This window comes from Bos indicus x Bos taurus, chromosome 10 (assembly GCF_003369695.1).
Source record: "Bos indicus x Bos taurus breed Angus x Brahman F1 hybrid chromosome 10, Bos_hybrid_MaternalHap_v2.0, whole genome shotgun sequence".
Lineage (NCBI taxonomy): Eukaryota > Metazoa > Chordata > Mammalia > Artiodactyla > Bovidae > Bos > Bos indicus x Bos taurus.
This window is the reverse complement of record NC_040085.1, coordinates 45481830-45495262: the sequence shown is the minus strand read 5'-3', so window position 1 is coordinate 45495262 and position 13433 is coordinate 45481830. Positions and strand designations below refer to the sequence as shown.

General features: G+C 34.7%; 1 protein-coding gene across 3 annotated transcripts in view; it reads right to left on the bottom strand.

Moving 5' to 3' along the window:
- ADAM10 (ADAM metallopeptidase domain 10) overlaps positions 1-13433 on the bottom strand; it is a 143587-nt gene that overhangs the window by 30735 nt on the left and 99419 nt on the right. For all 3 annotated transcript variants that reach the window (XM_027553890.1, XM_027553891.1, XM_027553892.1), the window contains 2 exons: positions 10384-10476; positions 7412-7595 (listed from right to left, as the gene is read on the bottom strand). In XM_027553890.1, coding sequence (XP_027409691.1) covers positions 7412-7595; positions 10384-10476 — 277 coding nt within the window. The remainder of the gene's footprint in view (positions 1-7411; positions 7596-10383; positions 10477-13433) is intronic.

Genomic DNA, 13433 nt, shown 5'->3' with positions numbered 1-13433 from the left:
AATTTTAATGGCACAAATAAATTCTCAGGATTGAATACAAAGCCCTTAAAAAATGTTCCTCTTCATAACCAAAATGTCTCCAAATTTTTACTCCTCTTAATTTAGCAAAACAAATATTTAAGATTCTGTTAAATTTAAATATTTCAGCATTTACACTGGGTCTTTTTCATTTTTCAAGAAGAAAACTTATATTTAAGTTAAATGAAAGCTGACAAAATATTCTCAAGGAGATGCTAAGAAAGTAACTTCTACAAATAATAATAGTGATGGACAGGAGTATGTGATTCATGTCCTAAAAGACAACATACTATATACTCTTTAAAAAGAAAAAAGTATTGAAGGCTAGGGTGTGGAGGAAATAGGCTGATAGAGGTACAAACTTCAAGTTGTAAGATGAGTGAAGTCTGAGGATCTAATGTGTAACACATGATGACTATAGCTGAAAATGTGGTATTATATAAATTAAATTTGCTAAGAGAACAGAAGTTAAACATTCTCACACACACACACACACACACACACACACACACACAACACACACACACATAAATGTAAATATGTGAGGTGATGGATGTATTAAACTTGGTGGGGGGAATCATGCATTCACAATGCATACAAATATCAAATCACATTGTACACTTTAAATATCTTACAATTTTGTCAATTATATCTCAATAACACTCAAAAAATGTCAAGTAGGTAAAAGAAAAAAGGAACGAAGGACAGAGAGTGGGAAGGGAGAAAAAGCAAATGTGGTAACATGCTGCTGCTGCTGCTAAGTCGCTTCAGTCGTGTCTGACTCTGTGCGACCCCATAGACGGCAGCCCACCAGGCTCCCCCATCCCTGGGATTCTCCAGGCAAGAACACTGGAGTGGGCTGCCATTTCCTTCTCCAATGCGTCAAAGTGAAAAGTCAAAGGGAAGTCGCTCAGTCGTGTCCAACATGTTAACTGATTAATTTATCAGGCGTTCACTACACTACTCTTGCAACTTTCAGGCAAGTTTGACTTTTTTTCCAAAATAGGTTCAAAAAACTCAATTATGATTTCCCAACATGTCTTGAAGATATTTTCAAATTTTAGTCTTCATTTTTCACTTGTATGATACATATGAAACCATTTTGTAGTTCATCTGTTCATTTACAGTTCCTAAACTTCAGAGCTTAATACCAACATGAAAGTGTTTTCACATCTAAATGCAGTTAATTTTAGAAATTAAAAAAAAGAACATCAGCAAATTAGAAAATCCTTGTTTTTACATACACTGCACTGAGACAATCACAGTATTTTAAATAACTAATAAAGACTTTCAGGGAGAAGTACTTTGGTTTACATTCACATTTTAAGAGATTATTTGCATTTTTTCATTAAAATGCAATCAAATGGATTAGGATATTCTGATAAATGATCTAATTATTTCAAATTAACTTTCTACACACAAAGTTACAAACAAATTACATTTTTAAAAGTCTAACATTTATAATCTCTGATAAAGTATATAATAGGAAAGCAATTAAAAAAAGATGTGCAAGATATGCTATATTTCAAATGCATAACCAATAAGAAGGCTGAATGTGGCAGCCTGGATGGGAAGGGGGGTTTGGGAGAGAATGGATACATGTATATGTACGGCTGAGTCCCTTCGCTGTCCACCTGAAACTATCACAACACTGTTAATCGATTATACCTAAATACAGAAGTTCAAAAAAAAAAATATCCAAGAATAGCAAGATGCTACAACTGTTGCCTTGTTCCTTTTAATATTAGAAAGTAGAGGAAAACATATCATAAATTTAATGACTATTATGATACAATTCAAGAAACTGAAATGATAATGTGCTTTCACAGAAAACTAAACTTAAAGACTAAGTCATATATGCAGATTTTAAAGGGCAAAGGATTGAGAACCTTTATATTTAATATTTACTATGTTTTCTACACAGAAAACTGAATAGAAAGATAACAGCAAATGACTTACAAATATTTAATATATTCTCTTAATCTACTTTTACTTTTGGAATCCGAAGGACTGTATCACTATTCTAGAAACTAGAAAATATATAAATAAGCATTCTGTATGTAATAATTACAGTCTATATATTATAGTTTTAAGTAAGTAGCAAATTAATATCCTGCCTTATCGAAGATGTGTCATATGCAAATTGGTCCAGTGCTGTACTGTCAGACTTGAATTAAGCACAGAAGATTCCACACTGCAAATCTTTATCAGTTAAAAAAAAAAGTAAACAGCACATATTAAAAACTCCAATAATGCAATTCCTATATTTTTAAGGTCTATCTAATTTAAGGAAAGATAATGCATAAATTTGAGTGTAGTCTTCTGAAATATAGTCTTTTTAATTCATATCTAGTTTAATATATTTAACTGCTTTTGGTTTCAATAACTATTGCTTATCTGGAAAGTTTGCTATTTTTATAGACTAACAGCATATGTCAGAATAATTCAGTTATACAGAAAGAAATACAATACTATGTCTAACTTTATTAGTTGTGATTTAACTTTTTAAATACTGCAACAATTTTTGATATGCCCGAAACTCAATTAATGATGTTATAAATACCTACAGCTAAGTCATAACTCAAGTTCAGTAACTGCTTTACATTGTAAATTTAAAAGTTTACTACATACAGTCATCACTGAAAAATACAAATTATGAATAACAGTGATGGATGGATAACTTAAAGACCAACAAAGAAACAGAAACATTTTTCTATCTACAAGATAGTCTGAGGGCTAGTCACAGAATATCAGTCCTAAACTTGTTAAAACAATTCCCCAAAAGAAAAAAATTATAAAACGTACAAGGGTAAATTTAATACCTTGAAAGAATCCATAAATACAGTTTTGATGTGAGCAGGCCTAAACATGTACAACAATAGTAGCATGCTGACCATTCAACATTAATCTGAGCAGTAATTCTGAAGCAAAAATTAGTATACTGCCAGACAGGTTCTAAACTAGAAAAACAGAAAAGAAGATCTCTACCAAATGAAATGTCCCCCAAAATGTTCTTCATAAATGGTCAGAGGAATACTCAAAGGTTCAGGATTGGCTCTGCAGATGAATTTCACAGTCCGCCTTCTTCAGTGACCTGGCAAACTGAGACTATATTCACTGGGTTAATTGATAACAGTAAGGTGGGTAACAGATGAGCAGAATATGGCCTTAATAAAACAAAGACCTGCTCAAAAATCATGTTAGAAGGGTGTAGCAAATTAAGTACAACAAAGGGCTATCTAATATAAAGAATTTACTTTGTGAAGGAACTGACATTTCAGTCTCTAAATAAAAGGCTGCTGCTGCTGCTGCTGCTGCTGCTGCTAAGTTGCTTCAGTCGTGTCTGACTCTGTGCAACCCCATAGACGGCAGCCCACCAGGCTCCCCCATCCCTGGGATTCTCCAGGCAAGAACACTGGAGTGGGTTGCCATTTCCTTCTCCAATGCATGAAAGTGAAAAGTGAAAATGAAGTCGCTCAGTCGTGTCCGACTCTTTGCGACCCCATGGACTACAGCTCACCAGGCTCCTCCGTCCATGGGATTTTCCAGGCAAGAGTACTGGAGTGGGGTGCCATTGCCTTCTCCTAAATAAAAGGCTACTACCTGCTTAACACAAAACTTTGCTTATAAAAAGAGAAGTTTAATCTTTCCAGTTTCTTATTCAAGACTAACTTTGTTTTGGAGACCAGACTCCTCCCTTTTTAGCACTCCCTTCTAGGTCCTGTATGATTTCACATGGAAGCCTCCAAGTTAGCCCAGTTTACGAGCTGTTTCTACTTATTATGGAGTTAGGGCAGGAGGAACTGTTTTTCTCACTAAAAGGAAACTGAAGGCAGAACCCAACCACATTAAGAAATTTTAAGAAAACAAATAAAAAGTAGCATAAAAAAAGACTAAAACACAAGAAACATTATTGGAATGTTTCAACCCTCATTGTTTTTTCCACCTTAACTCAGTCAATAAAGAGGACTACAGCTAGTAATTTGAGTAACTATCCTGTGAAAATTAACACAACAGTATCACAACAAAATTCTTTTCATTACTATATATTTGAATAGTGAAAACAGCTGCAGAATTAAATGAAATTAATACAATAATAAATAAATAATACAATAAATAATACCATAGAAATTAATTAGGTCAAATAAAAATGAAAAAGGTTAAGAAAAGCAACAGACCACAAGCTGAACAGATCAGCTATAAAATACTATTGCAAAAAATTAGGCTAAAACTAGCATTACTAAGATTTGCATACAGAAATATTAAGTCACAAAGGAAAGGCAAAGACAGAAGAAATTACAATGAAAAGTAAACAAGCTGAAACAACATGATTTACCTGAATTTACAGAGACAGAAGAGACAAGGACCCAGTACACTAGCTCCCAATGCAGAGCTCTTCTCTTTATCTCATGACAATTACCCAAAATGATGCCTAAATTCTAGTCAGACACGACTGAAGCGACTTGGCATACATGAGAGCATGACTTCTCTCTTTTAAGAAAGAAGGAAACAGATTCCATCTCTACTTAGATTCAGGAAACATTTCAACTGCTTCTTGGAAATGTCTTAGAGAGATAAAGGTAGGATGTTACATTGTAATAATACCGAGAAAAATAACTACCAAATGCACAAAACGTGGAACCAAAAGGTCCAGATTCTAGGTTCTTTGTGGTACTGGGTTGTAATCCAACTTTCCTCGTCTGTATAATGGAGGAAATAACACCTATACATCACAAGGGAACTGAATTAATTAGTAAGAGCAAATACATAAAGTTGCTTATAAAAACAAAATGCAAACCAAATAAACTCAGTTCAGGTAGTCTAAGGACAAAGGGAAATGAAGAAGAAAGCTATCAGGGCAGGTATCCTATTTTAGAAAAAGTTGTGTCAAAGGAACAAAGACCCCTTCTCTTTCCCACTCTGGCCCCATTCTTCCGTCCCTGCCTAGCTGTTCCCCCAGAAGCTCCTAGAAAAAGGCTTGTGAGAGCTGGAGTTGGGATTTAAACACAGATTAAAGGAAGAAGGCATCAGATGAAAAACAACAACAAAAATACAAGTAATGTGGCCTAGCATTCTCAAACCAGAACTATCTACTGTCACTTCAATAAAATAAACAGTACTTCATAAATTAAGTGGTCTAGATATCACAAACTAGACAGAAAAACTAACTGTCCCCCAAACCCTAGTTCAATCATGAGAAAAACATCAAACACACTACGACAGAGGGGCATCCAACAATATCCCTGACCAATACGCCTCAAAACTGTCAAGTTTATAAAAAATAAGAAAAGTCTGAAAAATCATCACAGCTAGGAGGAGACTAAAGAGAAATGACAATTAGATGTATGGTTGTATCCTGGACAAGATCCTGGAATGGGAAAAGGACCTGATCTGAGTAAGAAATCTGAATAAACTATGGGATGATTTTAGTTAACAATAATGTACCTATTATTACATTAATGTAATAATTAATGTTAACAATAATGTACCATGTAATACTGGTTCATTAAGTATAACAAATGTATCATACTAATGTAAGCTGTTATAAAACAGAAAGGTAGGGGAGATAACACTCTATACTATCTGCTCAATTTTTGTATAAATTTAAAACTGTTCTAAATATATAGTCTTTTTTTTTAAGTAGACATGCAGATATCTGAATATTCAGAAAAACTTAACCAAGCTCTCTCAGAACCACTACATTCTTAATGAACAACAGTCTGGAGTTGAAAATACAAAATGGCATGAAGTTTTTAGTCTGAGACCATCTAATCATTTGCCCAGGAGAGATTTTGTGAGCAAACATATTAATATGCTGGTTTTCAAACTTTAGAATGCATCAGAATCACCTGGAGGGCTTCTTCAGACAAAGACTGATGGGCTCCACACCACCCGGAATTTCTGATACAGTAGACCTGAGTGAGGCCCATAAATTTACATTCCTAACAAGTTCCCAGGTAATATGGATGCTGCTAGTCCATGGAGCACAGTTAAAGAACCACCATATTAACCACAATATATAAAGACAAACCAAATGAATCCTTGAGTTTCTATAGTACTTACTGATGAATAAGGAGAAGGGATTAAAAACATTGTGATAAAATTATCCAACTAATCTTTTTCCCAAACAGGGAAAAAGAAATTTCAGCATATACAAGTTATAAAGTACGTGAATTATCACAGGAAAGAGCGAGACATACAATCTGCTGACAATGCAAGTAACACAAAACCAACACAGATCACTTTAAGGGACAAATATCCAAAAATGCCGTAGTATATAATACATGCAGCCTATGACATAAACATGTATTTTAATGACAGCAGGGTTTGGGTACACTTCAAAATGTGGCAGAGAAACAAAAGCTTTGGAACATGTAAAAAGGATATTCACTGCTGGTTTTAAAAAAAGAGCAAAATATATAAGAGGAAAACTATAGTACTAAAGATGTTAAAATATGCATAAAAAATCAAAGAGTAAATTAAGAACAGAAGAGCCTGTCTTACCCCATATAAAGCTGAAGTTGATTCTTTTAAAAAGATATATCAAAAGGAGAAACTGCCGTTTACAGCTCAGAAGATGATGGACTACTCATCAAATCCTATATGGCAAATTTATATTCAAAGAGTCGGGGATTCTTTCTACTTAATAAATTTGCATTTCTCTAAACTAGGCTACTGAACCTATTATACCGTAAATGACAGATCCCCACTGGACCGCAGTAGAAAGGAGATTATCCTATTCCAGCTTTCTCAATGATAGTGGCTTTCATGGCTAAGGTAGACACCAGCAGAATGTGGGTCCATGCAGTCAACCAATGGAGCTATGGGTCCTGGGGTCGCCTACTCTCATCTCTTTTCAGGCAGTCTCTTTGACTTTTGTTAAAATAAAGGCTAGAAATAAAATAATGATAGTAAAGGTAGTCTTTCTTTTTCTTCCCACCTGCTGTTCTTGAGCAGGATTTCTCTGCATTTTATCTCACTGCAGAACAAAAGCAAGAACATAATTTTCCCTTGTTGACTCTAAGAACCTCTCCCCAACCCCCATCCCATTAATTAATTACATTAACTTTTGTGGAACAATTAGCATTCTGCTTTTTAGTTTCAGAGATAAGTACCACTTTTCCCCATAAAATTATTTATTTCAGCCACTGAAGGTACAATACCAAATGTCAGGCTATCTCCCTGTCAGTACTCATGTAATTCATTTCAAAATAAAAAGCTGCTTCATCTATTTTTCCATTTACATTTATGCTTATGAATTTTACCTAACTTGACCTGTACAAATGAAAATACTATACGGGCATCACTTTCTCCTATACTTTGTAAAATTCAATCCATCATGAAACTGCTTTTCATTCCAAGTAGTAAGTCAAGACATATTTAGATAGACTACCTGAAGGTGCTCCAACCCACGCCAGACCAAGGACACCATCATCAAAATCTCGATCTGTGAAAACGTAGGCCAAACAGTAGTCATCATGATTCTGCTCAGAATTCAGCTCCAGAAACTTCTCCACACCAATATTTGGAAAACGGAATGGATTTGTAGGGTCCTTCTCATCAGCAGTTGTGTTGATCTAAAACCCACAAAACAATGATTTTAATAAGCAGCTAATGTTAGCAGAGTTTTAGCAAAAGTAGTATCCACTACTTAGTCAATTTTTTTTTTTTTAAGTAGCCATGAGGATATCTGAAGATTTAGAAAAATTTGACCAAGCTGGACAATAGCCCAAAGAAGTTGGGGCTAAATTAATGCTTCTACAATTATTCCCACTTCCTCCACCCTATAGCTGATCATAGACACCAAAAAGAAAAAAAAAAAAATGGAAAGACAAGGCAGGGGAATTAAAACTGAGTATCTTACATTTCTGAGCAAATTTTTACCCCTTTCCTGAACACTTGGGATGAAAAAACAAGTTCTGCTTTCAAAATTTCTAATAAGGAAGTACAGTTTCTCAAATTTAATCATTTGATCAGTTGATCTCCTACATATGGTGATAAGTAAAGGATATAAAACCCTATATTTCACCTAATTAGCAGAACATAAAATAGATATTAAATCCAAGACTGTCAATTCAGCAGACAAATCATATTCCTGGTTCTACTTGCCTAGAAAATCATGAGTCAAGCCCAACTAGCTTCAAGTTCAATTTTTTTCCCTGTTTAAGAATTTTTTTTCTTTGCCCATTTGTGTCTCTATTTCAAGCTGAGTTCCTCCAGAATGTTTACTTCAACACTTTATCTACTACACTCTTGGGGCAGGTTTCTCTTATACAATGTGAAGAATAATCAATTCTGATACCAAACTTCACCAAACAAAAGCTTTTATTTATGAGTCATTTCTTTTCAGAGACCTCTGCCTATCTTTTGAAGTCCTAGAACAATTTGATTTTCTCCAAGTAAGAGAACTACATATAAGACTTTTGATAGAGAATAAAAAGGAATATATATGAGAATAAACATTGCTTAGAAGGCAAATCTCAGTCTACTGAAAATATCAGTGATAAGGTAAGGCTATTACAGTCAATAAAATGAAAACTACAGGTCTTTTTATGATCCACATCTTTCAGTAAAACCAAGGGGTTTTCAAACAGGGTGGCAGAAATCCCTTGAGGGTAACTGCCCAAGGACAGATATGAGAACATCTGGTTTATCCATTAACAATTAATCAAAACAATCAGTTATGGTCATATAACACACACACGCACAAATCCCAAAACAAGAATACTATGTATTGTTAAGTAGCCCATGCTTAGAGACATGCTACATATTGCTTTTCCCCACAAAACACAGAAATGAAATTCTGATATTTCTATAATATCGGCTATAAATAAAAACTACATCTAAATTTTAGTTACCTATATTAAAAATGGGATGATGAATATTTAAATATGTGCTTATAAAATATAAATTTCAAATTATTTAATGGGTCACAAACTTCAACTGATGAGATTTTAAACTAAAGTTTTAATCTTGATTAAAGGCTGGAAAAACAACCAACTGCCACATTACCCTTTTATATTACATGTGTTTCTTCATAATGCAAATTATTTTACTCAAAAAAATGTACCTTACTAAAACTTCTTAAGGTGTTCTCTATTTTTCACTACTTTGCATTTTATTCCTCTGTCTACTGAACAGCAATATTTATATCACTTATCACTTTTATTTGCTCATTTAAATGTTTATATCACTCTCAAAATACATGAAAGCAACTGATTACAGTTCTATCTATAAACCATATTCCACCTTAAGACAACTCAATGTAGTATTTAATCATGTCACTTTTAAAAGTAAAGACCACTTTCAGCTATTTTAAAAAATATATTACACATGTATTCTAAAACTATAATCTAGTCAACCATATTTTAAGAAATATAAAGAATTCTCTATGGGAAATTCCCTGGAGATCTAGTTGTCAAAACTCAGTGCTTTCACTGAGAGGGCTAGGGTTCAATCCCTGGTTGGGGAACTAAAATCCTCCAAGCTGCATAGTGAGGCCCAAAATAAATAAATACATAATTTAAAAAAATTTTAAACCATTAAAATTTTTATTAAAAATAAAGAAGTTCTGTGGAAACTACTTTTGTAAAATGATGACTTTTAAAACATGGGTTAGCTAGCTTATAAACTCAGATTCCTAAAAGCTATATACTTTGAAAGAATTCATATTTAGAAAATGTTTGAAACAGTCCAATTTTGTTAATAATTGAGTATTTACTTATTAACAATTTATAACATTAAAACTAAGAATCAGCATTTCTCAAAATGTGTACTGCAATTCTTTGGCGTCTCAGATGATGTTAATACAAAAAAGGCTAAATGAGCTTAGAAATGTATGGATTTCTTTCCCAAAGGATTTTTCAAAACCTGGAATACATTAGTGTGCACTGTTAAATTTCAAGAGGAAATAGAATTAAGTGTTTCTCCAACTTCCAATTTTACTTAACCACTGTATCTATCCTTCCCTCCACTGGAGCATCAAATGGGACACATTCTAAAATATACTTTATAAGGAAAATCTACAGAACTACAGAAACTGGGGAAAATGTCAAGTACCGAATCTCTAGTTACTAGAGCACTTTATAAGTAGTATGTTAATCAGACAAACAGAAAACAGTACTTTATACCATACTTCTTCTACAGTCCAGATTAAAGCTCTATAGATTTCATTCTTAAATCATAAGTCCGGGTATCCCCTCTGTGATCATGTACAACCCAAGAGTAAAGATAACCTGTATTAGTAAATACAATTTAAATTATTTAATGCATAAAGATGAAATAAAAAGCAAGCATTTTCATTTCGTAAACATGATCCTTACTGTTTCTCTTTTTTAATGTTAACTATTGAAATTCCTTACTTACTCTTATGCGTTTCACCATGAAACTGATGTTACGGATTCCAGAGAAGTCTGTTGTCTGGTAAATTGTGTCAATTGCTTTAACATGACTGGATATCTATTGATTTTTTTAAAAAAGAAAAACATTTTAGGGGCAATGTTGAAATGTGAAAAAGACTGTGAATTTCCATTTTCCAAATCAAGAATTATTCATATTCTACCACATTCAAATTTTAAAATGTCAATATCATATACTAGATGAAAGGATGAAAAAGATTAGTGAGCTGGAACTGAGAAGAGAAATTGAATGACTCTCCCGACTTTTCTCTGGCCAAAACCAAACATGCACTCTTGCCTCGGTCATATAAAACTTTGTTTCCTCAATTCATCCTGCAATGTCATACTTCCATGCCTTTTCACATGCTGCTGCCTTATACCTAGGGTTTTACTCCTTAGACTCAATTCAAACATATTCTGTGAATATCTCCCTGTTAGTATCAGAGCACTCAGTCATCCTCTGACTCAGTCTTACCACTGCTGCACTGGTACACATTCGGTTAAGTTTTGTCCACCACTTACTATGTAGTAGGCACTGGGCTTCCCTGGTGACTCAGTGGTAAAGAACCCACTTGCCAATGCAGGAGACACAGATTTGGTCCCTAGGTTGGGAAGATGCCCTGGAGAAGGAAATGGCAACCCATTCCAGTATTCTTGCCTGGGAAATCCCATGGATGGAGGAGCCAGGCAGGCTATAGCCCATGGGGTCGAAAAAGCATGAAAGATGACTTAGCAACTAAATAACAACAAAGACACCGTATTAGGTGCTGGAGGTATAGTGGTAAACAAAACTGAGAAGATCCCTATAAATTTATAGAGATTTACTTTAGAGGGAGGAGAAAGGGAAAGAAGTAATACAAATATAAACAATATACATTCAGATTTTGCTAAAACTGAGAGAGACGAGCAGAGTGACAGAACACAGAAAGATCCTCTTTTTACCTAGCTGACTCCCAACTTAACTCTCTGGCTTGTAAATCACTATATATGAACCTTCCCATCTTCATTTATGAAAAGCACTCCTGCTACCACTTATGTGAAAATATGCATGCATATATAGTTTCAAAACTATTTTCAAAGAAATTATATAAACATAGAACAGCCAAGTAGAAGCATTACCAATTTAAAAAGTAGCCCAGTTTGCCACACATTGATAAAGAACATCATAACACTGCTGGTAAAGTCCATTAGAAATCTGTGCTACCTACACTCAGCTTGGTTTAGTGATCCCTTATCCAACTCTCTGTTCTTTCTCCACCCCAAACATTGGCGGTTCAAACACTTCTCCACAGATGACTAATTAGATATCTTAGTTTACTGAGAGTTCATCTTGAGTTCCTGCTCTTTTAACCTTCAAACTTTTCTATCTTTATCCATTTCTATCTTCCTCAAATGGTAATTCTTCCTTATGAAGTAACTTTCTTTTATTCTTAACCCCAATCCTTACTGGATCTTCAAGAACATTGTCTTACATCAATTTTTCTTTTTCATATCTTACACTGCTTCTCCACTGGATCATGTTCCTCTTCTGACCAACTTCTCGTGTGTCCCCCTTTCACTCAAATATTCCATATTATTCTTGTGAAGTGAAGTCGCTCAGTCATGTCTGACTCTTTGTGCCCCATGGACTGTAGCCTACCAGGCTTCTCCATCCATGGGATTTTCCAGGCAAGAGTACTGGAGTGGGTTGCCATTTCCTTATTCTTAAGCCACCATATTTCTGGTTTTTCACATCTCTTGAAACCCTAACTGTTCCTGCCAACCAATTCCTTATTGTTCACAATGTTTTCACCCGCATAACTTTACTGAAAGCTTGCTTAAAGCACGTCAACAATCTTCTGATAACTAAGTCAACTAATATTTATAATCATTCTTTCTTTTTTTCAGCATTCAGTTCAGTCAGGCAGTTCAGTCGCTCAGGCATATCCAACTCTTTATTACCCCATGGACTACAGCACACCAGGCTTCCCTGTCCATTACCAACTCCCAGATATTGCTCAAACTCATGTCCATTGAGTTGGTGATGCCATCCAACCATCCAATGCCAGGCTTCCCTGCCCTTCACTATCTCCTGAAGCTTGCTCAAACTCATGTCCATTTAATCAGTGATGCCATCCAACCATCTCATCTTCTGTCGTCCCCTTCTCTTCCTGCCTTCAAACTTTCCCAGCATCAGGGTCTTTTTCACTGAGGTATAATCGACAAATTAAATGTAAGATATTTAAAGTGTACATCATGACAATTTGACAAACATACACATTGGGAAAGGATCCCTCCCATCAAGTTAATTAACACACTAAAGTCATTCTCTTTGATATCTCCAAATATGACTCTACTGGCTATGCATTTAATTTGAAACTTTTCTTATTCCTTGATTGATCCTACTTTATCTCCCACCTCTTTAACTATTACATTTTAGCCCATAGTTTCTCCTCCTCATCCTATTCACTATAAAGAGATTTTATCTCCCAGTTCCTTCCCTTTTGATTTCATTCTCTCCCTTTCATTCTCTTTCCTTGTTTTAACTCTCTCTTAAACCCTTAAATTCCATGCAGAAAGCTCAAGGCTAACCTCTCCCATGCTCCAATTCTATATTTTCAATACCCTAAAGGGACAATCAGGTACATGGGTTTTTAAAACATGTCTAAAAGTAAGTTCATTACCACCAACAAAACAAGTTCACCATTTGTACTAATGACACCTCCACCATCTCAGTCTCAAATCCTTAGACTCAAAATGCATTCATCAAATTCAATGGATACCTTCAAAATGAAGGGTATTTTGAAGAGTATCTCCAAAAAATTTATACTTTAATAAGGCTTTTTCCAGTAGTCATGTATGGATGTGAGAGTTGGACTATAAAGAAAGCTGAGCACCGAAGAATTGATGCTTTTGAACTGTGGTGTTAAGAGTCCCTTGGACTGCAAGGAGATCCAGTCAGTCCATCCTAAAGGAAATCATTCCTGAATATTCATTGGAAGGACTGATGCTGAAGCTGAAACTCCAATACTTTGGCCA